The 25,442-nt window shown below is 39.2% G+C and overlaps 4 protein-coding genes across 8 annotated transcripts; 3 read left to right on the forward strand and 1 right to left on the reverse strand.

Moving 5' to 3' along the window:
- The first annotated feature begins 1,078 nt into the window (after positions 1 to 1,078).
- On the forward strand, positions 1,079 to 4,214 carry LOC113730658 (gibberellin 2-beta-dioxygenase 8-like). 3 transcript variants are annotated; one of them, XR_011840311.1, is made up of 4 exons: positions 1,080 to 1,601; positions 2,656 to 2,983; positions 3,152 to 3,670; positions 3,784 to 4,214. XR_011840311.1 is itself a non-coding variant. In XM_072079454.1 (3 exons), exons 1-3 carry the CDS (start codon positions 1,138 to 1,140, stop codon positions 3,295 to 3,297), a joined length of 900 nt encoding a protein of 299 aa, XP_071935555.1. In that variant the 5' UTR covers positions 1,079 to 1,137; the 3' UTR covers positions 3,298 to 3,735. The 3 variants fall into 3 exon arrangements, 2 of the variants coding, with proteins under 2 accessions (XP_071935555.1, XP_071935551.1); XM_072079454.1 differs by lacking the exon at positions 3,784 to 4,214 and having other exon boundaries at positions 1,079 to 1,601; positions 3,190 to 3,735; XM_072079450.1 differs by lacking the exon at positions 3,784 to 4,214 and having other exon boundaries at positions 3,152 to 3,735.
- Positions 4,215 to 7,083: 2,869 nt separating this feature from the next.
- LOC113742892 (uncharacterized) lies at positions 7,084 to 13,698 on the forward strand. The gene is made up of 11 exons (XM_072079460.1): positions 7,084 to 7,249; positions 7,931 to 10,522; positions 10,612 to 10,741; positions 10,864 to 10,952; positions 11,355 to 11,599; positions 11,762 to 11,848; positions 11,935 to 12,034; positions 12,173 to 12,380; positions 12,454 to 12,583; positions 13,036 to 13,093; positions 13,183 to 13,698. The coding sequence occupies exons 1-11, from the start codon at positions 7,160 to 7,162 to the stop codon at positions 13,381 to 13,383; spliced, it is 3,930 nt and encodes a 1,309-aa protein (XP_071935561.1). The 5' UTR covers positions 7,084 to 7,159; the 3' UTR covers positions 13,384 to 13,698.
- A 1,657-nt stretch (positions 13,699 to 15,355) lies between these two features.
- Positions 15,356 to 19,116, forward strand: LOC113730666 (protein PMR5-like). Of its 3 annotated transcripts, XR_011840314.1 has the most exons (6): positions 15,356 to 15,839; positions 15,993 to 16,164; positions 16,321 to 16,499; positions 16,674 to 16,832; positions 18,265 to 18,438; positions 18,531 to 18,644. XR_011840314.1 is itself a non-coding variant. In XM_072079467.1 (5 exons), exons 1-5 carry the CDS (start codon positions 15,499 to 15,501, stop codon positions 18,362 to 18,364), a joined length of 951 nt encoding a protein of 316 aa, XP_071935568.1. In that variant the 5' UTR covers positions 15,356 to 15,498; the 3' UTR covers positions 18,365 to 18,454. The 3 variants fall into 3 exon arrangements, 2 of the variants coding, with proteins under 2 accessions (XP_071935568.1, XP_027111314.2); XM_072079467.1 differs by lacking the exon at positions 18,531 to 18,644 and having other exon boundaries at positions 18,265 to 18,454; XM_027255513.2 differs by lacking the exon at positions 18,265 to 18,438 and having other exon boundaries at positions 15,359 to 15,839; positions 18,608 to 19,116.
- Positions 19,117 to 20,635: 1,519 nt separating this feature from the next.
- On the reverse strand, positions 20,636 to 24,726 carry LOC113730673 (asparagine synthetase [glutamine-hydrolyzing]). Its single transcript, XM_072079461.1, has 13 exons — positions 24,295 to 24,726; positions 23,576 to 23,714; positions 23,358 to 23,453; positions 23,130 to 23,271; positions 22,836 to 23,026; positions 22,530 to 22,691; positions 22,365 to 22,445; positions 22,024 to 22,245; positions 21,803 to 21,937; positions 21,641 to 21,721; positions 21,464 to 21,550; positions 21,264 to 21,371; positions 20,636 to 21,158 (listed from the first exon to the last, which is right to left on the reverse strand). Exons 1-13 carry the CDS (start codon positions 24,372 to 24,374, stop codon positions 20,913 to 20,915), a joined length of 1,770 nt encoding a protein of 589 aa, XP_071935562.1. The 5' UTR covers positions 24,375 to 24,726; the 3' UTR covers positions 20,636 to 20,912.
- Positions 24,727 to 25,442: the final 716 nt, after the last annotated feature.

The raw sequence follows: 25,442 nt of genomic DNA on the forward strand, positions 1-25,442 counted from the left end.
TCGTACTACTTTATTTTCCTTGATGAATTTTAAAAATAAAGTAGGGCAAGTGAGTAAAAGTGAGTTGAGGTTGTTTTTAAGTGGTTTTAACTTTCATTTTCCATACTCATTGGTTTGATGATGACATAATCCAACCCGACTCACTAATTAATCGTACGTGAACTATTTATTGCAGAATTTCAGTTTCCAAAAGTAACTTGCTTCATGCACCAAACTTTTTTTTAGATAGGAAGGGATTCATGCACCAAACCTGAGTTTGAGTTTTATCTTTGCCCAAAGCTGTCAATAATAGCTTACCACATATAGGGGTGCTGTCGAGTCGAGTCGAGCTCTACTCGAGCTCGACTCGAGACAAAATAACTAAGCTCGAGCTCGAGCTCATCAAGCTTTTAAAATTGGAGCTCGAGCTCTAATTCGACATCGATTTATGGAACTCGAGCTCAAGTTTAATTAAATGTAATTAATTCAAATCGAGCTCAATTGAGCTTATTCGAGCTCAAGTAATAAAAATTAATATTTTATATATAATTTTAAATGAAGGATATTATTAACATTTCACAATAATAAAAATTAAAATATATATTATAAAAAACTCGATAGAGCTCGTCGAGCTCTCGAGTATTATATTCCAAGCTCGAGCTCGACTCGATAGCTCTAACGAGTAGCTCGAGCTCGAGCTTGGTCAACCGAACTCGAGCTGCTGACCAAGTATCTCGCGAGCTCGAGCCGAGCTATTTGGTTGAGCTCCAACCCTAACCACATATGGGAAGGTAGAAATTAAACACATTTTAACAAGTCTTGCATTCTAATATGGGACAGTAACTAGAAATTAAGTGATTTTTTCTTTTGTAATTTTTTATAAATGAAAGATTTTAAATTCAAAACTTTCTACCGACAATCTCTTCTTTTTTTTTTTACTGTCTAATCTAATCTAATCCTCTGATTTAGACGCAAAAGTTATAGTTGCGACTCTCTGTCTAAAATAACGTGTCAATAAAACTCTTTTTTTTTTTTGCCCGGAATAAAATACTAATACTACTACGTCATTAAAACTCACTGATGAGTACAAATAAAAATTTCGTGCCTAAGGATTGAGGAATCTATCATAGTTTTGCTCGAGAGATTCTCGAAAACGTCATGTCTCAGACCGAGTACGACTCCTACCCTCCGTTGTTCCGCCCAAGGAGAAGCCCGACCCTCCCCAGCCCCGATTCTGACGACTTCTTCAACCAACAAGTTCCAGATTTCGACCCCGTTCCTGTGATAGATTCCGAGTGCATAAACCAGAAGCAGCTGGATGAAGCTTGTAGAGAGTGGGGTATGTTTCGGTTGATCAACCACGGGATTCCTCTGACCCTTTTGAACAAACTTCATGACCACGCCAAAAAGCTCTTTTCTCTCGCCTATGAATCCAAGCAAGCCTCTTTCACCCCTCCCATATCCTACTTTTGGGGCACCCCTGGCCTCACCCCATCTGGTGTTGTCATACAAAGAGATGCTCGTGCCCAGAGCCAGAACTTCAACTGGCTCGAAGGTTTTCATGTTCTTTTAACTCCATTATCCCAGCTTCAATATGAAGATCCTATGCTCGACTCTTTCAGGTTAGCTGCTTTTTTCCCACCATCATTCCAATTAACAGCTTCTTTTCTGCTCTGGTTTGTCACGTTCAAGATTTTTATTGTCTTTTACTACTCAGTACACATTTCCACCCGTAGTATTTGCTTTTCTCTCTCTCTCTCTCTCTCTTTTTTTTGGAACTTGGCCAGAAATGCTCTCCTGAACCGCTTTTAGAAGGGGATTGACGAGAATTAAGAAGCTTGATTGCGTGAAGAGGACAGGACAGTGACAATTGAATTTGAAACCACCCTCGTTTTAAAGATTGATTATATAATAATAAACGAAGACTAATGAATCAACAGACAATACTAGATTCTAAAAATTTTCAGCCGTAATATGTGGACTCCATCGCCTGTTGCTTACTTCTGTATGTTGGCCATAGGCAAATAAATTCGTAGTGAAAAAATAAAACATTTTAGTTTGGTCACTCAGGTTGACGATTGAGATTTGACAGTTAGTTAAATCAAATCACTGAAGATATTTGACTCACTAAAGTTGGTTTTTTTTTTTTTTTTTTTTTCACGGAGAGTCTTAGATGAGCGTTAACGTGTGGTGGCCAAGAATAGTCAGTACAGTACTAGAGAGTCAGCAATTTGAGAATGGAGCTCCCAGTTTAAAATGTCCTCTTTCATGCAGTAAATTTTTTTTTTTTTAGGTGAAGGAAGTGGAAGATGTAGCAAAATTGTATGGTAGTTAGTTTGTCCACTCCACTAAGTTAGGTTGGCAAGATGATTACGAAAACAAGAGAGCTGCGGTTTTGTAGCGAATCTCTTCACATTTATGATTTAACTTCAAGTGGGGGACTGACTGAAAAGCAGAGGGAACGCGAGCATCCAATCATGTTTTAGTGCTATCAATCAATAAACTGCATTAACAGAAGCTCGTATCTGCCCCATCACGACGTGTTTCATTGGGAAGAGTAGCTTTACGACTACAGCTAGCCTTTAAAAGGAACGAGTAGCGCTTTTCATTTTTTTCTTTTTTTTTGATAGTGAAAATCTTAAAAAAGGACCAGGTAGGCTGTGGCAATTTTTGTAGGTGCTTGCTGGAAGAATACGGGAGGCACCAGACTAGGCTGGCTACGACAATTTTCGAGGCTCTGGCAAAGAATCTCCAATTGGATTCTGAACGTACAAGAGCTTATCTGTCGACAGCAACGGGACACCTACGAGTTCATCGCTACCCATGCTGCTTCGAGGCAGAGCAGTTGCGAGCATGGGGCATAGATGTCCACACTGACAGTTCTGTGCTTTCCATTCTGCACGAAGATGAAGTCGGTGGACTTCAAGTCTGCTCCAATAATCAGTGGTTCGACGTCAAGCCTCAATTCGATTCCCTGATTGTGAACCTCGGCGACATGATGCAGGTGATCCATAATCCTATCCTGGCCTATATAAATTGAATCGAATGAATTTACTAGTAGTGATTTTGTTTGGTCATCATTTTCATCATCAATTCTTTCACTCATCAAACTCCCACCGGTGATGGTTTTTGTTCTTGTTTTTTTAATATATTTATATATAAATATTATTAGGCCATGAGCGATGACAATTATATTGGTGCCAAGCACAGAGTGAAGGTGAACAAGCACAAGGAAAGAATCTCGGTGGGCTATTTTGTGCTCCCATACGAAGACACCGTTATCGAAAGCTCCAAGTACAAGCCCTTCACTTATGCTGATTTTCGAGCTGAAGTGCAACGAGATTTGAAGACCGTCGGATTCAAGATCGGCCTCCAGAAGTTCAAGCTCAGCGAGACGTTTTAGTCTTAGAGCACATTCTGGAAGTGCCAGTCAAAATCAATCTTCTCTGTTCTCTGTTTTTGGTTGGAGACAGGTTGTTGGATTGGCATTTTTCGCGATTCTAGCTACTTCTGTTTTGGTTTCATTCTCTGTCGTGCTTTTTAGCTCTCGATGCGGTCTGGAGAAGCTGCGGTTTGGAGAGAATGTTCTCTTTTCCAATTTGGTTGGTCATCATGGTTAGGTGTCGTATCTGGCTTCCAAGAGCGGAGGAGGAGAGAATTTCTTATCCACTCACTCTCTTATAAATTACTAGTAAGTACTATTATATTATTTCTCCTATCTTTAACAAAAAAAATAATAATAATTGCTTTCTCCTCTTTATTTCCTTCAAATAAGTAAGCATCTCTAATCTTTCTCATTGCAAGGTCCATAAAAGTCGCGATATGTTAGCACTCTGCCGGCAGACTGAACTTGACAATTTGGCATAATACTTGGAATGTAAAAGAAAAGGACAATCATTGGATCGGAGAAACCAATGTTCAATCATTAACACAATATAATAAATAGCTTCAAAAAAAAAAAAAATCATTGACACCATATACGTTTGTAAACTCATCGGGCAACTGAATTATGGGATGCCTTGGCGAAACAGCTGCCGTAGCAAGGGCTAGATGGGGGGACGGACGGGGGGAAGGGAAGGAAGCGGAGACGGGCGGAGGAGTATAAACGGGGCGGCGGGATGGCTACTTTTTTTTTTTTTTTTTTTCTAGTTGCCAAAAATTTTCGAAAAAATTATTGGTGCAATGCAAACTCAAAAGACTCGTAGATTTGGATATTAACAAGAAGAAAAGGAAAAGGAATTTTTTTTTTTTTTTAAAAAAAAGTAAGATTAGGGACAAGAGATTGCATGTCACAATTATTGCTGTGGGTGCTTCATTAGAATATTTTCATGATAGTGATAGAGATATGGCGTCTTGGGATTCTTCGTTACCATCTTGATATGATAATATGATACGGTATTTCGAGATTCCAGAACTCAAAAGGAGAATTATTTGCTCCCTCCAGTCTGATGGCAATGACCAAATTTGCTTTACTATTTTCACGCATATGTATGTATATATTATTGCTGTTTTGTTCCTAGAAGTAGAAGAAAGGTTGCCAAGGCCAGTTTCAGAAATAAATCCGCATACTGTGCTTTTTATATCAAAGAAAGTGACGACAGGGTAGACTGTAGACTTCTGATAAGGCCGGAAATTATACGCATACTCAAAGTCGTTATCTACCATTGACACGCCTTTACAAATGTCCCGAGTTTGAATCACCAAGGCGGTGGTAATTCGAGTTTCAATACTGTTGCTCTTCTTTTAAAAAAAAAAAAAAACTAAATGAAAAAATACAAAGATTCTAATTCAAGCCTTAAAGACTGTGAAATCCGTTTTCCTGCATGATATATATACATACATATACATATATTAAAACTTTTAGGAACACTGCTAGTATTCTCGATATCTACTCAAAAGGGAACTATTATGTTATTCTAATTTGTCAAAACATATTTCTCATTTCCACTATATTCGCTTCTAATTTTTCAAAAACAGGAGAATCAGTCTTCTATTGGTGGAAATGCCGAGCAACGCCATTTGCATGTCATGCTTGAAGGCGGCGTTCCTTTTCTTTTTTTGGGGTTGGAATCTCTGGTTTTTGATCTTGTCCGTTATGCATTCTTACCGCCATACGTTATCAATTATTACTTTAATAATAATAATAATACCGCAAATGTGATTAAGGACCCATATCTCAGCTTTCCTTTCTAATGTAAAACTCCTTAAGAATACTAGTACTACATATTAACTTTCCTTTTTTTTTTTTTGAGTGAATGGAAAAAATATTCACCAAACTACCTAATATAGCATTGTTTGGTCATTGAACTTTTTTTTTTTCAACTAAAAATGTCACTCAACTTCTTAAAACATGTCTTTAGGTTATATCTTCCAATTCAACCTGTAAACCAATCATAAAGAATCGTATTTGACCTTTTTTTATTTTACGTACATCACATCATAAAAAATGCTACAGTAATTATTTCAAATAATATTCTATCCAAACAACCCCTTTTAATTTATCTCATGTTGCGTTCCATGATTTGCCTTTCCTTTTATATGTCTATCTTTCCTACTCATGTTCATCCCCTCTCAATATTAGAAATATTTACAGTAGAAAATGACATTTTAGAGTAGATCGAATGTATTGTATAATTAATAATGCTCCTCTACCATTCTTGAGGCAAAAAAGAAAAGAAACAAATGGAAATTATGAGGAGTATCTAACATTTTCATTACAGTCATATTACTTTTTATTTTTCTCATTTCCTAGCTAGCAGGTTGTATACAGCTCTGATTGAATAGGTTTTTTTTTTTTTTTTAGGGTTTTTAGTTTTTAAAAATATTTCACTATACCATATTCATTTGGTAATTTTAAATGCGTATTAGAGATATAATTTTTTTGAAAACCTACATGCCCTAGCAAACAGAACCCTGTAATATAAATTTTAAAAACTCATTATCCAGAAGTTTTCCAAGTAAATGGCAATCCAAACCGAGCTTATATAAATTATAGTACTCCCTCCGTCCCGTTTTGTTAGTCTTGATTTTTTTTTCACACAGATTAAGAAAGTGTAATTAATTTGGTTGGAAACATAAATTTAGATTAATAATTTCCTAAAATACCCTTATGCTAATCACGAAGAGTGCCAATTAATATCAGTTACAGCTAATGAGTTAGTATTGGAAAAGTTCAATGTATTCAATGTAGTGGGTTAGTATTTAATAACAATGTATTAATAACAAGATATTTAATAAGGGTATTTTAGACAATTTGAAAGATTGCTACATTTCTTAATGAGAAAGTGGACTACAATTTGGGACAGACGAAAAAGGAAAACAAGACTATCAAAGTGGGACGGGGGGAGTAGCATTTTTTCTCATGAGCTCTTAGTGAACACTTGTTTATACACTTAATTATATTTATTTGTATATTTAATTACACATAACGAACGTCTAAACACTTGCAAGTTAAGAGTGCCCACTTAAGAAAAAATTGCTAAACTTTAAAAGAGAGAGAGAGAGAGAAGCGCCCACGAATCAAAGTACTTAATTACTATACAATTTTGTGCAAAGTGGAATCGGACGGTCCAACATTCTCCTGCAACGCGTCACACCCTACGTTGATCACCATAAACCATTCTTTTTTATTTATAATATTATATAATAATAAAAATAGTCATAGTTGTACACTTGGTTTTTTCTGTTCTTTCCTGTATTTAAATCCACCAATCCTCCTCACCTCAAGCTGGGACCCCACACAATCACACTTTTTCTAAAAGATTTCCTTTATGTTATAATGCCCCCAAATTGGATACAAATCAAACAAAGACAGAGAAAAAAAGAAAAAGAAAACACTTTGATTAGATAGGGAAAAGAGAGAAGAAGGAGAAACAGTCATCTGCTAGACTGGTACTACTTACTTGGTAACCAAGTATGGAAGAAGAATAATTATCAATTATCGATAAAAGAAAAATAAGAAAATAAATAAAAATAGCTGCCAAAATCCGAGCTTTTTGCGCGCACACACTTGTATTGTAACTACATAACTACAAGAATCGGACGCATTATAAACTAGTACCACTGCCAAGTATTTCTTTGTATTTATGTAGAAGTATAGAAGAACCGAGCCCAAAACCCGAGCCCCCCCACAATTCCAACTTGCCCCACACTAAAACCTGCGCGCTCCTCCAAGCTAATCATGGCGGCCCTCAGCGATGAAGCCGCTGCTAAGAAAAAGAGGAAAAGGATTAACGGGAAAAAGAAGATTCTCATCCATGATAAAGTTGAGGTAATGCTGCTCATGTTGTTTTTCTTTTTCTTTTTTTTCGTTGGTTATCTGATTGCCTGCATCATTGTTCATGTGTTTGGGTAATTTTATTTAATTTTTTTAATGAAAATTTTGATTCTCGAATGTGGGCTCTTGTCTTTTTACAATTGGGTTTAGGATGTTTTTGTTGTTTTTCAATTCTTGATGACGTTTACAAGAATTGTCTCTCCGGGGCTTGATTTTACTGGCATTGTGTGGTTTTGGGGTATTCCTGTTTAGTAAGCATTCGGGAAGGCTATGTTAAGGCACAGGGACCGGTTGCATGTTGGCTTTTGTTTGTTTGCGAAGTGATCAAGTGGATATTCTGTTAACTGGAGAGCTCTATGTGAGGTAATCAATAATTTTCTTTTCTTGATTGAGCTTAATTGCACATGCAATGCCTCATCTTTGACTCAAAATTAAAAAGGGTTAAGAGTTAAGCACCTTTCATCTATTTTTCCCTTTTCTTTTTTTAATATTAGTTAGAGTAATGCGCGCTTGTTTTTGTTTTTACCTTTTTTTGTCCCCCCTTAGTGTGGGAAGTGATTGATTTTCGGTTGCATGAGTGTCAAAAGTACCTGCTTTGTTGTATGGGAGCGTCTTCTGCAATTTCACTGTCATCGGGAGTCAGTGGCTGTGTTTGACCTCGTAATTGTGGTGCAGGTAAGGAGTACGGAAGAGGGGTTTCTGGGCTCTTGGCATGCTGGAACTGTGGTTGGATGTGGAGAATTGCGTCGTCGCATCAAGTATGATGAAATCTTAAATGATGATGGTTCTGAACGTTTGGTTGAATGGGTAAAGGTGAGTCCTGCGCTGGATGGGCTTGTTCGTGGGAATCAAGCGACAAGCAATTGTTGCCGTGGCAATATAAGGCCATTGCCCCCTTCGGTTGATTTCCAAAAGTGGTCTCTTCATTATGGACAGTGTGTCGACGTGTTTGTACAGGATGCCTGGTGGGAAGGTGTGATTTTTGACCATGAGGATGGCTCCGATCAGCGGAAAGTCTTCTTTCCGGATATGGGTGACGAAGTTAAGGCTCAAATAGAGACGTTCCGCATCACTCGGGAGTGGGATGACATTACTGATGAATGGAGACCTCGAGGCAATTGGTTGCTTCTCGAATTGATTGAGGAAGTTGAGCTAGAGTGGCCTCTTCTTGTTTCAGTGAAGCAAATTTGGTATGAAATACGAGTCAAAATGGAATTTGGCAAACTTAAGGAATGGACGTCCTCTTCAAGGGATATTTGGAGACAACTGCTGTTGCAAGTTCTATCCACGAGTTATAAGCTAACTGTGAAGCAAATTTTTCATGAACTAAACTCTTCAGAAAACTCGACAGAGGAAGGCCAGCCATTATTTGAATTCTCTGCAAATGCACTTGATGCAATTCTTGACCCCGAAAGCATTTTTTCTGACACTATGGCTATTGTTCCCTATGGAACTAATTGCCAGTTGGAAACTCACGCAGCGCTGTCTGCTGATTTGAACCCTTCCGAAGAGCAAAATGCTCCCAATGCTTTGGCTTGTATCGGCTGGGTAGAAATGGATAACTCCACTCATTCAATGAAAAGACCCAATGAACTACCCTGTGTTCAGGCTCCTGCTTTTTCAGGGTTACCTCCCAACCCAGATCACAGTCCTGAAGCTGGGTCAGGTGCAAAGAGTGGAAGGTGCCCTACGAGCTCCGACAAGCTGAATGGGAAGCTGAAAGCTTCAGGCGATAGAACAAAGCTACAGTGGCTTCCTGCTGGAATCGACATGGTTCCAGGAACTGCATGTTGCCCTGGTTCAGTAACTGATTATATTCAGAAGCGTAAGTTGAACTATAAATCTCGGGCTGCTTCAACGTTGGAAGTTAGGATGCATATTTCATACTTGGGCTGGAAAATTCAGTTTGCAAGAGATAAAGCAGTAACTCGAATGCGATACATCTCCCCCGAAGGTGAGATTCACTATTCACTCTATCAGGTTTGTCTGAGATTGCAACCTGGATCAGATGTTCCTTCCCGGATATGCCAAGATGATGAAAGTAACAGTGATTATCCTGTAGAAAGCTCGGTCTCATCTTCATTAACTGTGATCCCAAAAGCAGACACTGGGGCACTGAAAGTGCTTTCTTGTTCTGAACCTGTTTATTTTGAACGCGATAATTGTCCTGAAGCTGTGCTGAACTATTCAAATTGGGGAGGGACAACTTATCATGGACAGAATGGTGCAAAGGGTGGTATTATGGCTTTAAAGGCTAAAAGGCACCTATCCTTTCTGGGTTGGAAGTTCTATCTCGAACCAAAGGGGTTTAAGAAGGAGATGAGGTATGGATCCCCATGCGGTAAAAAATTTTACTCTCTTCGAAGTGCCTGCCACTGGTGCGTAACTGAAGGGAGAATTCATCTTAGTAATGATGCTTATAACAGTAAACAAATCAAGGAACCATTTGCAAGCCAAGAATGTGGAGTCCAGCTGACTTTGACAGATCCATCTCCTCCATCAAATGCTATGGTATCAGAAGGACATGTGAATGATGATCTGTCAAAACAGCTGCTAATAGAGTCATCTTCAAAAACATCACAGCCAAAGCAACTTGCTCAACAAGGTCAAGTCAAATGTCATGGAATTAGAGGACCAGAAAGGAAGAGAAACCATTGCTTGCTACAACAATCCTTGGCTGCTCTTCACACAGGCCCCCAAAATGAGGACTCATATTTGCTTGATGATGTTAAAGAATCTCAGGCTTCAGCCAAACAAAGAGATGATGTGAATGCAGAAATGTCTTCCTGTGTGTTGCGATCAAGTAAAAGAGCTCGGCAATCAGTTGTTTCTCCTTCAATTCACCAGACTCCTAGGACTACCTTATCTTGGTTGATCGATAATAATGTGGTTTTACCAAGAGCAAAAGTGCATTACCGAGGGAAAAAGGATGGCCGCGTCATGAAAGAAGGAAAAATAACCCGTGAAGGAATCAAATGCACTTGCTGCCAAAAAGTTTTTACTCTCAGCAAGTTTGAGGCGCATGCTGGCAGCAATTATCATAGACCTTCAGCAAATATATTTTTGGAGGATGGTAGGTCAATATTTCAGTGCCTGTTGAAACTAAAAGGTGAGACGAATAAAAGAAAAATAAGGTCAGAACCTCGTGAAATGAAGGGTCATCGTCTTCACAATGACCATATTTGTTCTGTCTGTCACTATGGTGGCGAATTGGTCTTATGTGATCAGTGTCCATCATCCTTTCATACAATTTGCCTGGGTTTAAAGGTATGCTTCTCAAGACCTGTTATACTTTATCTCTGTCTTTATCACCTTATAGCAAGTACTTGGAATTGTTAATAACATCACATAAGCAGGAGGTTCCCGATGGCGATTGGTTCTGCCCATCCTGCTGTTGTGGAATTTGTGGCCTGAGCCGATTGAATGAAGACACAGGACGACCTGTAGATGACAGGCTTATCAACTGTGGTCAGTGTGAACATCAGTGTAAGTTGCTTATGTCTTAATTTTATGTTTGACAATTATAATGCCTCTTCAATCATCTTTATGCTCATCTGTATTAGCAATTATCTCAACTTTTTACTGATAATCTATCAATTTAATGCCAGATCATATAGAGTGCTTAAAAAAGAAGGGTCTTGTTAAGCATGACTGTCATCCGGAAAGGAATTGGTTTTGCAATGAAAAATGTGAACAGGTACTTGGACCCTGACTTTCTCTATACTGCATTTATCCTAGGGATTGTCTAATAAGGTGGCCCTGGGACACTCATTATTTAGAGGCGCAAGTGTCAGTTCTCTGGAGAGATGAAGTTGGATCAGGAAAGTTACTAAAAGCAAGGGGTTTTAAATAATTATGAGTGTGCACATTTTTATGCTTTTCTGGCATGTGTATGTGCTTTAAGTACTTACCCTTTCATCATGTATAGGAAATAGATCATCCCTGCCATCCCTTATGTAGTATCCCACAACTTATCTGTCAAGTCTTTGGAGTGTTAAAGAAAATCTAGCACAAGTGTCTACATTGGGTGCATGTTCTCCCTATGGTCTAGTCTTGCAAGTTCAATGTGTTTACATTTGTCTTTTGTCATAATGCACAGATACATCTGAGTCTCCACAATCTCCTAGGAAAACCAATTCCCGTGGGGCATGATAATCTTACTTGGACATTGTTGAAGTACAAAAATGCTGAAGATTCTGATCAAGAAGGTTTGGATAATGAGCATTTGATGGAAAGCTATAGCAAGCTTAATATTGCTCTCAGTGTAATGCATGAGTGCTTTGAACCCATGAAAGAGCCTCGCACCAAAAGGGATCTTGTGGAAGATGTTATATTTAGCAGATGGTAAGAGCCTGTTTCTTTCAATATATAATTTTTATATTTCTGCTTTATGGTTTTACCCTTCTTTTGGTATGTATGTGGGTCTGTGTGCATGTGTGCGCTTCTACTTCCTTGGGAATTGGTTTTGCTGGCTATAGGACTTATGATTTTTCTCTTGTACTGCAGGTCAGAGTTGAACCGTTTAAATTTTCAGGGGTTCTATACTGTGGTATTAGAAAGAGATGATGACTTGATTACCGTGGCTACTGTAAGGTATGATTACATTTTTGCTTTAACTTGCATATTTTACTTGGCTTGAATAATCTTCCTGAAATTCTGTTTTTCTTTCTTATTTTAAGGGTCTATGGGGAGAAAGTTGCTGAGATCCCCCTTGTTGCCACACGTTTTCAATATCGCCGCCTTGGAATGTGCCGTATTATGATGAATGAGCTTGAAAAGGTATCTGTATTTAACCCACCTGGGGAGTTTAACATCAACGTAATTGGTTGCTTTTTTGGAATTTGCTGAATGGTGGCATCATTTGTATTCTAGATTGCTTCTCTGTTTATAATATCTGTTTGTCCTCATGGTTGCCAGAAACTCATCGAATTAGGAGTTCAGAGGCTGGTTTTGCCTGCTGTGCCTAGTGTGCTAAGCACTTGGGAAACCTCATTTGGGTTCTCAAGGATGACTGAATCTGAGAGATTAAACTTTCTGGACTGCACTTTCCTTGATTTCCAGGGGAGTCACATGTGCCAAAAACTATTGAAGAACACCCAGTGTACAGAACTTAGCCAATTAACAGGCAAGCTTGGTGATCTTGTTAATTCAACGGGCAGAAAATTGACTTAATCACTAATTTGATATCATTTTTGTAGGAGTGCAGCAAAAGCTGTCCCCTCATTCTGGTGAAAAAGACAATGACTTGGAAGCCAGGGGTGCTGCTTCTGAGGTACTTCAAGCAGAGCAAGTTGAGGATATTGAAGTGGTGGATCAAGGAGCTGCAGAGTACGTAGATTTTCTCTTTTCCTATGAATTTGGGTAATAGTATAATTAATAGCTAAAATGCATTTTAGTTAGTGGCAGCTACTCAAAATACTAGTCCCCAAAAAAAAAAAAAATTTGCTTTCTTTGATATGCTGCTGCAAATTTGAAGATCTCTATCCATTAATAACCAAGGATCTGGCAAGGTGCATGTTCAGCCTCAGGAGCACGTAGATGTAAATTTTGGCAAGACTAGTTGGGCTATTTCCAAAGTGAAGGGTGCATGGGAATTGGGATGCGTGAATTGATTCCATGTTTCTAAAATTGTTTATTCAATGGAATACAATCAGTCCAAGCTAAGTAAATCTCCATCAGGTGTCTTCATTAGTTCATATTGCATAAAAGTGTTTAGTTTTCAATTTGTCAAATTCATAGCTAGATATGCACATTCTATTTGAATCTCTTTTGTTTTGCAGTCTTCTGAGAGAAATTGGCAGCAACAATAGCAGTGTTGTCACTCCTTCAGTTATTGTGGTAACTTCTCGTCATTTAACTTATCTCTTAATCTGTCCCTAATAAGATTTTCCTGCTTTAGTAATTGCCTGATTTATATATGCAAGCAGGTGAACCAACCACCTGAACCAGTGAACCAGCCACCTGAACTTGTGAACCAGCTGGCTGAACCGGTGAACCAATCGCCTCTCTTTAATTTCTTGTCATGCCAGAATGAAATTAATCTGGGGTACTCGGTGGGAGCAAGTGGTCAAAGAAATCACATTTTCAAGTGCTACAAACGGAGAAGATTAGCTACTTGTGGAAGTTAAACTGCCTTCTACGATAAGAGCAAATATAAGTTCAGTTGTCATAGAGCCAAGAGAAATCTTGTGAGCCTGTTTTTTGACTCTTGATGGGCTTCAAATTTTTGTGTAGAATGTGCAGTCTCCTCTGTAAATGGTAAAGTAGAAAGGAGTCGCAAGAACTTCAAGTCTCAGGCTCTTGTTAATTCATGTATATTCCAGTAGTTCAACTCTGTAGATCCCCTCGAAGCTCATTTTGGTTTCTGGAAGTTATCATGGGTAGAAAACTAGAAACTACAAACTAAGCCGAAGAAGCAATGGAATACGGCCCTATTTATCTCACATCATAAAATGGCAGCTCTCTACAAGAAACGTCCTAAGGCGATAAGCCTATAACGTTTCTTTGGTATCGAAGCAAGTAGATGTCCCTCAAGTCTTTGCTAACTGGCCAGAGAACTTTCGATTGTATATTTGTGTAGATCTTTTGATTTGCTTTTGCAGTTTAAAGCAAGCCTCAGAAACAGAAAAGATGGAAAAGTCATGACTGCAAGTGATAAAAAGAGGCCATGGAATTTAGGCCAATTAAAATTTTATCAACTAATCCAACCTCAACTTCGTGAAGGAGTATTTGTCGCAAGTTTAGATTTTTACGACTTCATCATCCTGAACCCCCTAAATCAAAAGTGAAACAACTTTCAATGATCCCTGATCTTAATATATGCTCATGAATCTTTAGTTGGTGCTTTTTATTAAAATTTGGAAAAGAATATTAGACACAGCCGATTGGAAACCAATGTCAATATGTGCATCATTGTTCAATTTTTTTTTTTTTGGGGGCAGTCCAATATCAATATGTGCATCATTGTTCGATTTTTGGGTACATTCCAAGGATTCCATGTTTCACATTTGAGTGTCTGCACTCTGCAGGCATCGCCAGAATGGAAGTGGTTCATGATGAATCAACATCCAACACTTTTAATCAGTATGGTTTGGTGGCCCCAAGTAGGATTATGCTGCCACCATGGTCTACAAGGAGAAGCAACGTAAAGTGGTCTTTCCATTTGTACAGTAGGCAGCATTGAACGTTTCCCTCGACGGGCAGGCAGGTTTGATACTCGACTTTTCTTCATCATCCAAGTATTCCATTATCTCTTGCTTCCACCGGAGTTCAAGAAATGGAAGGGAATCAGTTTTAGAGGCGCGGCTCCCTCCAAAGCACAACACAGCATACTGCCAGTTGGGAGTAAGGGGTGACCTTTGGTCCTCAACCACTCTTGTCCCTTGGCTTTTTCGGGCTGCTAGCCTCTTGTGTCTGCCCCTCTCGTAAATAAGTGCACTCCTAAGAACGGTGCTCAACTTGTTTGGCCCCATAAACACGCTGGCTTCGCCTCTCATAGCAATTAAGCACTCCCTTTCAATTTCCCTACTTTCATTTCATGGTTGGTTGCCATTCCTCTTCAAGAATGTTGCCTACCTATATATGCAGAAGATGAATTTTATTATCCAAAGGGAATTAGGAGCACTAAATAAAATACTTAAAAACTACAAGCATGACTGCTCATGCACTGCTGTGCGGATCCCACGATCAACAGATGCCTGTCACAGGGTCACGGGCCCAGGAAAAGGAAAGCCATAGGGATTATTAGTACATCCAAATGAATTAATCCCATAAAAGGAAGCAATCAAAGCCAGAAATGTATAATCCCAGTTCATAAGATCACGATAGGCGGCTAATGTCCGTCTTAAATTAAAATTAGAGATGCATAATCAGAGTTAATTGTTCTTTAAATCGTGTTGTCTGCAAATGGTCCTCCGGGGTCACTTCTGCATTAGTGGCAGAATGCCACTGTTAATGTTATGACCAGGGGCACCAATCACCAGCGATTAATCTGCATATTTAAAGCACGTGAGCCATCTTATCTATCCATCACATGCAGAATGCAGACTGCTAGCGAACAAAAATACCACCCAACCCCCGCCCCCTTTTTATATTGAAACATTTCTGGAAAACAACACCAGTAAAAAGTACCCCCAACTCCCTCCAAAACTTCCCTCCTCATTCTCTCCCACTGTTTCTTCACTTCTTCTTTAGTAAGCAGTACTTACAAAGACTTCCTATCTTTCTAGCTAAAGCTTTCTGCCATGGCTCTTCTGTACTCAAAATCTGCTTCATTTTTGGCTTGTATCTTCTGCTTCACTACAATTCTATGCCTAAACCTGCTGCAATTTGACAGTGCCTCGGCAGTCTTGTTAGTGGGTTTGAGGAATCAGCACAGTCACCCTCACCATAGAAGGCCAATGCTCCAAGCCAACCAGAGCTCATGCTCCTTGTTTGTGGGCTCCTGGGTTCGTGATGATACTTATCCTTTTTATCCATCTTCTTGTCCCATCATCGATCCTGAATTCAACTGTCAAGCGTATGGCCGACCCGACTCTGATTATCTCAAATATCGTTGGAAACCAGCCAACTGTGATCCTCCCAGGTACTAACAATCATACTTCTAGTTCACTGTGATTAAAAAAGTTACTGTCTTGATAATATTCTCGTCATGTTGTATTACTGTTTCCGAATTCATTCCTTGTGTTGTTGGTGTATTCCCTGAAATAGAAGTAACCTTTGTTCTAACCGGTGCTAGGTTCAACGGGCTGGAATTTCTGATAAAAATGAAAGGGAAGACTGTGATGTTTGTGGGCGATTCACTGGGACGCAACCAATGGCAATCTCTAATTTGCATGATTTCAGCTGGGGTCCCAAGTTCCCCAACTCAATATCAGAGGGGCGACCCTCTGTCAACCTTCAAATTCTCGGTAAGCCCATCCCATAATGGTTCAAAAAAAATATCTTCTTTTTTTTTTTTTTCTTTTATCCAAGCAATAATTGCGATTCAGTTTCTGTTGTGGGGTCTTTGTGAAAGAAACAGAGCTTCGAGACTGGTAACTAAAATGGGCTCGCTCTGTTTGCAGGAGTATGGTGTGTCCGTGTCGTTTTACAGAGCACCATATTTGGTGGACATAGATACGATGCAAGGCAAGAGAGTGCTGAGATTGGATGACATAAGAGGAAATGGTAATGCGTGGAGGGGAGTGGATGTGCTGTCATTTAACACAGGTCACTGGTGGTCTCACAGAGGAGCTCTTCAAGGGTCAGAACATTTGATACTTAATAATTACTAGTGTTTGGAATTAATGCCTTTTCCCTTTCAAGAATAAACAAAATTTGAATTGGTCTGTTTCTTCTTTCTGCATTTTTAAGACCAATAATAAATGAGGACGATAATGATGATGGCTGTTTGCAATTGGGAAATGATTCTGTATAGGTGGGACTATATGGAGTCAGGTGGAAGCTTGTATCGAGACATGGATCGCTTGGCTGCATTGGAGCAAGGTCTGAGAACGTGGGCCAGATGGGTTGACGCAAATATTGATGCTAGCAGTACCAGGGTCTTCTTTCAGAGTATCTCGCCTACGCATTACAAGTATGTTTTTCCCTTCTTTGTACTAGTAATTATTTGTTCGACGACAGCCAGCTTGATTGCAACAACTCTTTTTCTTATTATGGGTACTGAATTCAAAGGCAAGAGTTAGTAGTGTTAAAAGAGTCCAGACTGCTGTTTCATTGCCATCGGGTGCCTCGTGAATCTGATAGCTGTAATCACTAACTGTTACTTTTGCGGTGCAAGTTGGACTTGTAGGAATTGAAGCTGAATTATTGGGCACTGGGACCTTACCGTCCCTTTAGGCCTTTTCCAACCTTGACCAATACTTCAGTCGAAAGTTCCTTTCCCATGCATCTGTCAAAGTCTTAACCGTTGGGCCAAAGTTTAAAGTTAAATTGTAGTAATGATTTAAGTTCACCTAATGAAGTCTGTGGTAAATTAACTTGTGCTTTAGTCTAATAGTAGAATACAGTCCTTGACATCAAAAGACTGTAACCATGTCATTTTTAGCTTTTGATTGGTCTTGTTTTGCGAATATGGAGCTGAATCAGTAGTGTTTGTAGTTTCACTTTGTAAGTACATCGAATCATCGATGCTGGCACATTCTCTTGTTAACAAAAAATGTTCACATGTCTATGTCGAAATCCTTGTGGTTGTGATTCGTGAAGTTGTCGGTTGTCGATGATGAAGGGTGGCTTGTTTTTCTGTTCCTTTCCGCCTGTGAGCAATAGTAGTGGAGCATGTAATGTAATGGTATTAAATATTTAGGCAAATCCAGCTATATGTGAGGTCATGCCAATTGCTACTTGCTGCATTTTTTATATATGTGTATATATATTTTCCACTCGAGTCACTAAGCTGAAAAAAGGTAATGTGTAGAACTACTTTTCAGGTGCTTCATATGTAAGACCAACCTCACCTTGTTAGTGGCCCTTTTTTGTTTTGTTTTCTTTTTTTTTTAACGAAGCTCACAACCCAGAAGCTCACAACCCAAAATCCTTCTAAATTTAGCATTGTGGATGTATAAATGCGCTTTTAGGACGATATGCCTGATTTGACTTTCTTTGAGATCAATAGATATAATTGAAAATGCCAGCTGATTAGATATAAGTAATGTAGCATACACAAAACACTAATGAAAGTGTCCCATGGAATTATTCGGTCCTTTTCCGCCGATACAATAAATAGAAATTGGGACATACGTTAATATAGATGGAATTCAGGTGTTAATATTTAAGAAAAGTCAAATTAAGTGGGGAAATTCTATGGTGTGAAATAGGGTAATGATTGTCGGTTTGTGCATTGACATAATAGGTTGGGTGTGATTTGGGCGTACTAGCAAGAACTAGAGCGCTTGTTAGAAAAAACCCACGAATACTTTTGCATCCAAAATTAACAGAATGATGTGAATTTTTTTGCCGAAAAAATGATAATAATGAAATCACTGAATCGGTTGACTGGATGTGGACAGAAAATTTCACTCACTGAAATTGCTGGTGCCACAGTTCAACAAACTGGGTATAACTTGGCTTGGAATAGTGCTGTGGAGTGTACTTGAACCACTTTCGTAGGGAAGGAAGCTCTTGGGAAAATGTGTGTACGTCTTGGGATGACTTCTTTTTTTCCCAGATTCTCGTGAATAGTGGTAAAATCTGTAAATTTAGTTCCTTGTCATGCAGTTAATTCAAGGTAATGCAACTAGATTGGTTGATACAAGTGTCGTCACTTTCTTCATAGCTGTTCTTCATGTGGGTCGCGGTACATAGAAGAAAATCTGGTAGCTAGTACTGATTGTTGAGTATTTATGGTGGCAGCCCCAGTGAGTGGAGCACTGGTTCAGCAACAGCAGCCAAGAGTTGTTATGGTGAAACATCCCCAATGACAGGGACAACCTATCCAGGAACCTACCCGGATCAAATGACTGTTATAAAGACAGTGATGAGGGACATGAACTACCCTCCATTTTTGCTTGATATTACTTTGCTCTCAGCAATGAGGAAAGACGCTCACCCTTCCATTTACAGTGGTGATCTCACCCCCGAGCAGAAAGCCAATCCTGACCATTCTGCTGATTGTAGCCATTGGTGCCTGCCTGGCTTGCCTGATACTTGGAATCAACTATTCTACACTGCCATGTTCTTCTAAACTCATTTTAGGCCTTTCTGTTCTCCCTTTCCGTTCGGATTTCATTTTTTTTTTCTTTTTCAGTTGCCCTTTCTCTGTAGGTGTTGATGCAATATTATACCCCAGGAAAGCTGAGGCTAAGAAATCTCCTCTCCTGCTTGTAACATACAGTGCATTTAGTTAGGTGGTTGGACTGAAAGGATATGACCATATATTTAATGATTCTGTATATTTAAAAACAAGTCTTACTTCTGCAGCAGAACGAATGTAGAAAGTGTGTTGAATTTCATATGACTGGCATGGTAGCCCAATATGAATCTGGATTATCCTGGATGCCGACTTCTTAGTGATCATTGCCTGCATAAAGGAGGCATTCATCATCGAGGAGCCCATCATCAAAAACACCAATCCATCAACGTTTTAGCTTCGTGTGTGATTGTACTCTTCACGTGGTTGAGCTGCTTTTACAGAGGATATGGTGGATGTTACCCATCCTTGCAACATTACTACGTACCATGATGGCTTCGGCCTCCATTTGGAATAAAGAAAAGGCAGCAGTCCCTCAGGATGCATGAAATGATTGAAAGAGAGTTGCAAAGGTGAATGAAACACCAAGAAACATGAATATGACATACTCCTCCCATTCGCTCCAAGAATACTCTATTTGCTTTTCCTTTTTGTTACATGTACCTCTTCATTGCTCTCTGCACTGCTGTTTACTTTTCAGTTAATTTGAATGTGCACAGAGGAAGAAGTAAGATTAGATGCAGTTGATAAATTCAGCGCTGAGAGCCTCATGAAAGTCATTCCACATTCTTTATATTCTTTCTACTCTGGCTATGGAAGCTCCATCAATTCAGTGGCCATTATACCTTCAGTTCCTGTTTTGAAGTTTGAAAAAACACCACCTTAATCTGCGATCAACTTTTCAACTTCATACATTTCCAAACCCGTTAATGAGCTGGTTTCTGTATTCAAAATTTAACATTGAACAGATTTTGTAAAACTGCTTTATATGCTCATTAAATCTGGCAGTGAATTTATTTTCACTGTCCATTCATCTGCATAAGGTAATTTCAAAATCAAAAGAACATGAAGAGAGGCTTGTATTATTCCAAAGTAGTACTCGTTAGAAAACGATGATACTCTTGAAAAAGCACTCGAGCAACATAAAAATGTTGTGCCGAATTCATTTATTACTCCTGGAAGGATGGAGTGAAGTCCAAGTTCCGATAGACTTGAACCAGCCACTATCTGAGATACAATACAAGCATAAGGAGCTCTTCTTTTCCACGCTTATATTTTGCTCCCTCCCCTTTTGTACTAGACCGTACTTTTCATTTTGAAATGTCCTAAAATGCTTGTCATTTTACTAAGTCAAAGTTATTTTTTATCTCTTTTTTCAATGTTATTCCCACCTTTATTTATATCTAATACTAAATTCAAATTTAAAATTTAAAATTTTGAGGATATTTTTGAAAATAAATCCGCTAACATCACTATAAATTCACTATTTTTAAAAAGTTAAAATTTCGAAATCCTTCGTAGGGAGTACTACTTTCTCTAGCCTCATTAGGTTGAGTTGTGCGGGAGGGGGAGGAGGGAGTTGCACACTACTTTCCTGCGTTTGAATGTCTACAATAATGTAGAACAAAGTACAAACAAAATGGGGGAAAAAAAAAAGAAAAGAAAAGAAAAGTAGAAGTACTTGGTGCGGGTAGCCAAAACAGAAGAAATAGATTACAAAACATTAGGTTACAACACAAAACTTGCTGCTTGAACCATCGCACCACAGCTCCGTGCACAACTTAAAAGCTATCCCCTAAACTGTTGCGCCACAGTACTGTATCAAGATTTTCATAGTGCCAAATGGCTTTATTCAACTTTACAATCCTAATAGTAATAGTAACTTCTTTCATACAGCAGGGCACTAAAAACTCATCCTGCATATTCTAACACGACCACAAACAAGCAGTTATATTCTTATTCAAAGTGTTAGCTCTGGATTGTGAGCTCCTTTGCGGGTATTCCAACCATGCGTGGAACGTCGTCAATCATCGTAGGTGCCAAATTTCCATTAGCAACTGGTGGAAGAAGCTCCTCGTAAGCTGAATTATGCACACCGACAGCAGCCCTGCCCGAAGGATCAAGGTTCTTTGACCATGAAGCATCCCATTCAATAGCTTTTGCGGTACTGCATGCCACGCTTGCCCCGCCAGGAACAGTGAGGCTTGCTGAATTCTGCACAAGGTGGAACAGAGGAAAGACGCAGAGGTTAAGTTCATTTCTGTATCAAAATGACTAGTTACTCTTCAAAGCTTTTTTTTTTATAATCTGAAAAGCTACCTGGGGGAAGGACCTCTCAAAAATTGTTCGGTAGTAGTATGCTTCCTTTGTGGTTGGGGTATTGTGGGGGAAGATGTGTTCAGCATTAAGCATCATCTTGTCGGTAACCTGAATGCACAATAGCCCACTAAATTAACCACTAGACCTGGACATAAACCAATTTCATACTGGACAAGCCAAAAGACAAGCGCACTACATACGTGCAGCTCAGCATGGGCTTTAAGGCCATCAATCCAACTATAACCTACGCCATCACTGAATTGCTCTTTCTGCCTGTACAGAATATGCTGCAGTAGATAAAAATAGCCTAGGTGAGTGGGAGGTAAACATCGGTGAGAATCCACGGACAAAATATTGGAAAATTGTAAACTTTAGACCTTGGGGAGATAGGGGTGCTCCTCATCATCAAAAGCTCTCCTAAGAATCCACTTCTCAATACGCCCCTCCCCTGGTTTAATCTGAAGTGGAAGGACAAATTCAGAAAGGCATTTAATTAAATTAAAACCAGTATCCAAGATGCTCATTATTTGTTGTCATACCATCTTCGACTCAGGGTCGATGCTCATGGCGACATTAATGAATTCTTTGTCCAGGAATGGAACGCGGGCTTCTACACCCCAAGCAGATGTTGCCTTGTTTGCCCTCAAGCAATCATACTGGTGAAGGGCCTTAATCTGAACACATGCAGAAGTGAACAATTGCTTCTACTTTGCTTTGATTCAAAACTTTAGGCAGCTGGCAAGCAAATATGTGTTCGTACCTTGCGACATGTCTCTCGGTGGAACTCTTCCTTGTTTGGTGCTTTATGAAAGTACAGATAACCACCAAATATCTCATCAGAGCCTTCACCAGATATGACCATCTTAACTCCCAGAGACTTAATCTTCCGCGACATAAGGAACATAGGCGTGCTTGCTCTTATTGTGGTCACATCATAAGTCTCGATGTGGTGAATAACATCTTCAATTGCATCGATACCATCCTTTACGGTGACAGGAAGCATGTCATCAATTAAAGCAGGAAATGAGGATAAATTGTTTCATGAAGAGAAACAGACGGCAAAGTTGAGCGCGGGTCAAAATGCAATATTTGTATAAATACCTGAACAGTGAAGTGAAATTCATGATGTACAGTACCCAAATAATCAGAAACTTCTTTTGCAGCCTTCAAATCTGGAGATCCCTGTTTAATAAAGCAAGAATGATTTTCGACCATCAAGGACTAAAAGTATTGAGATTTTCCCTTAGTGGAAGTTCGGGAGCTGACCTCGAGACCAACACAGAAGGAATGAAGCTGTGCTCCCCATTGCTTGGCGGCCTTTGTACCAGCCAAGTAACGAGCAGTGATAGCAGCGACCAATGACGAATCAAGCCCTCCAGACAGCAGAACCCCAAAAGGCACATCAGTCATCAATCTTTTTATCACGGCCTGCATTCATTTCCGTAGCAAGGGATATCATGCTTGATCGTTTTACGCGTTCAAGACAGGCCATGAGGGAAATTTTTCTGATATTACTTTGATTAAGCATGTACTTCTCAAACGAGGAACAAATATGCTACAGTGAAATCTTACATTTTCAAATGCACGCCTCAGAACAAGGGGCTCATAAGGAGTTGATGGAATAGCCTCAGAAAACCACGGAGGATTGTACCATCTTCGGAGGCCACCATTCTTGCTGGAATACAAGTGCCCTGGTGGAAAGACCTCAAAATGTTCGCAATCATCATGCAAACCTTTCAATTCTGATGAAATCCAAACAGAACCTGAAGACAAACAGAAAAAAAAAAATCTCTCATCTGGATAAGTAATTGCAAAAGTAGGCTAATCTATAGCTGATAATTCATTCAAGAAGCTACCCAATCTTACCGTCAAGGCCCCAGCCAATGTACAGGGAAGTGATTCCAATGGCATCCCGGGCAACAATAAAGCTGTTGTCACGGGTATCCAGCAGAACAAAAGAAAACATTCCATCCAGCATGTCCACAAAATTTTCTCCATGCTCTTCATACTGACCCAAAAAAAAAAATTTTTTTTTTTTAATCAACGGTTTTAACATCAGAAGGAAAACAACAAAACCAAAATATTGATGCTTACAAGATGTGCAATAACATCACAATCGCTGCCAGTTCTGAACTTGTGATTAGGCAAACTCTTCCGCAGCTGCTCGTGATTGTAGATCTCTCCATTCACCTGAATTTTTATACACATGACATGCCCCCAGTGTTAAATGAATCTCTTATGCTAATTTCAAAACAAAAAAGAAAAAAGAATATAGAGAATAATTAATCAGAAACCTGAAGCAATTAACTCACAGTTACAACGATCCTTTTGTCTTCATTGAACAGAGGTTGATCACCGGAGGCGGGATCAATGATTGCCAGGCGCTGGTGAGCGAGATAAAAGTCACCGTGCTGATATAGTCCACTCCAATCAGGACCCCGATGCTTCAGTCTGTTTTTAGTGTCACGATTGCAGTTAAAATTTCAAGGATCCTCCAAGAAATCAAATGAAATGAAATTTTCATCTCGATTAATCCATGAAGCGAGTTCTTAATTAAATTGACAGGACAGAAGGTAAAATACTAATCATGATTTGGGATTTTATTTAAGAGAATTGGAGGCCGGATGGATGCTAGTTACTTCAGGCTCGCTGATTAGTCACACGACAACCAAATGCAACAACGACACAGACAAGGCTAGTGGATGGTTCGAGCAAATAAATAAAGTTAGGTCCCACGTTGGAAAATCATAAAAGATTAACCAATCATAATGAACTAGGAGCACCCTGTGTCTGGTTTTCACATCCCCAGTTGACGGGGACGGAGATTCCCATGATCACGACGTCTCCTCCATTTACATCCGCAGTTAAGGTCAGTCTAACATCGCTCAGTAGTCGCACGCATTTTTATGATCAACTCAGTATTAAAATTTAAAACACGACACCGTTGAAAGGAAAACTGTGACGCATAAAAGCTTAACGTCAAAATTAAAGGGGGGAAATAAAAAAAAAAAAAAAGAGGATAAAGAATTGCCTGCGAGAGAGCTCGAGGACGCGAACCCTTTTGGCCTGAGAATCATCAGAACAACCCAAAACTGCTAATATTCCGCACATGATTTTTAGTGATCTATTGCAGTCCTCTTTTTTTTTTTTATATATATATTTTTCCCTGTTTCTGTTTATTTGCAGAGTTTTAGTGGAAGCACAAGTCTATAACCAGGATTAGCTGAAAATTAAAAGTTGAACTGGCAATATAGATAGATGGATGGGTGCAGGGGATAGATTCTGAGGGTGGATAATGTCAGGAAAAAGGAGTGTTAAAAATACAAAGAGTAGTGTTGAAAGAAAGAAAGATGAAAAAGGAGAGATATTTAGGGAGGTGAAACGAGCGGAGAAAGTTTATGAAGTGAGAATGGCGGAGAGGGAAAAATGAGTTTTAACTTTAAACTTGGAACGAGTTTTCTGTGAAGAATCCCCGTTAGAATAGCGTACGTATTTATAGCAGTCTGGAGGCTCAAGTTGACGATCGCAGATAAATAAATAATAAATATTTTTTATTAAAAAAAAAAAAAAAAAACGTATGCGGCGACGTTTCATCGCTAGTCTCTAACAGATGTAGAATCTCAAAAGCTCGGGTATATTCTGGGACCACGCTGATCTCGCCACGTGTATTGTCATCCTTCGTCGATGATGTCCCTTTCCTTTTTTTTTTTTTTCCATTTCCTTTTTTTTTTTTTTGTGTTTTTTTAAGTTTGAGAGAAGGGTTTATCCGCTTAGAATTCTACGGAACGCTGAGTCAGCAACAATTATTTTGTCACTTTCTCCCGCTAGAAATCAGAAATGTGCTGCGCCATTAATCAATAATCTATCTGTATCAGTATTAGCGATTAGGTTAAGACGAGCCAAAAGTCTTGTGTAAATTATACGGTGATCTTCTTCGAATGGAGGGCGGGTTTACGTACGTGGCGACAACGAAGACTTTGGGAGGCTAAAACAAGGCAAAGGTTTTCATTGGCTAGGTGGGGGCTTGTCAATGCTGTCATGTGCATCGTGTATAATCCAAAGTCCAGCGATGAATATGCAATAGTGGCATCCGATTAATTACCAATGCCCCAAGATTAAAATTAATAAAATAAAAAAAAAAGTGGCCATTGATGGTACACCCACTTTGAAAACATTTTT

Source organism: Coffea arabica, chromosome 1c, assembly GCF_036785885.1.
Source record: "Coffea arabica cultivar ET-39 chromosome 1c, Coffea Arabica ET-39 HiFi, whole genome shotgun sequence".
Lineage (NCBI taxonomy): Eukaryota > Viridiplantae > Streptophyta > Magnoliopsida > Gentianales > Rubiaceae > Coffea > Coffea arabica.

Bases quoted from the DNA above. Each gene is read 5' to 3' on its own strand.
- LOC113730658 (XM_072079450.1), top strand. From the start codon at position 1,138: ATGTCTCAGACCGAGTACGACTCCTACCCTCCGTTGTTCCGCCCAAGG. The intron at 1,602-2,655 runs GTTAGCTGCTTT...CAATTTTTGTAG, and splicing joins CCTATGCTCGACTCTTTCAG to GTGCTTGCTGGAAGAATACG. The intron at 2,984-3,151 runs GTGATCCATAAT...AAATATTATTAG, and splicing joins ACCTCGGCGACATGATGCAG to GCCATGAGCGATGACAATTA.
- LOC113742892 (XM_072079460.1), top strand. From the start codon at position 7,160: ATGGCGGCCCTCAGCGATGAAGCCGCTGCTAAGAAAAAGAGGAAAAGG. The intron at 10,742-10,863 runs GTAAGTTGCTTA...ATTTAATGCCAG, and splicing joins TGGTCAGTGTGAACATCAGT to ATCATATAGAGTGCTTAAAA. The intron at 11,600-11,761 runs GTAAGAGCCTGT...CTTGTACTGCAG, and splicing joins GATGTTATATTTAGCAGATG to GTCAGAGTTGAACCGTTTAA.
- LOC113730666 (XM_027255513.2), top strand. From the start codon at position 15,499: ATGGCTCTTCTGTACTCAAAATCTGCTTCATTTTTGGCTTGTATCTTC. The intron at 16,500-16,673 runs GTCAGAACATTT...GATTCTGTATAG, and splicing joins CACAGAGGAGCTCTTCAAGG to GTGGGACTATATGGAGTCAG. The intron at 16,833-18,607 runs GTATGTTTTTCC...TTATGGTGGCAG, and splicing joins ATCTCGCCTACGCATTACAA to CCCCAGTGAGTGGAGCACTG.
- LOC113730673 (XM_072079461.1), bottom strand. From the start codon at position 24,374: ATGTGCGGAATATTAGCAGTTTTGGGTTGTTCTGATGATTCTCAGGCC. The intron at 23,454-23,575 runs GTGAGTTAATTG...ATAAAAATTCAG, and splicing joins ACAAAAGGATCGTTGTAACT to GTGAATGGAGAGATCTACAA. The intron at 22,446-22,529 runs GTCAGCTCCCGA...TTTATTAAACAG, and splicing joins CCTTCTGTGTTGGTCTCGAG to GGATCTCCAGATTTGAAGGC.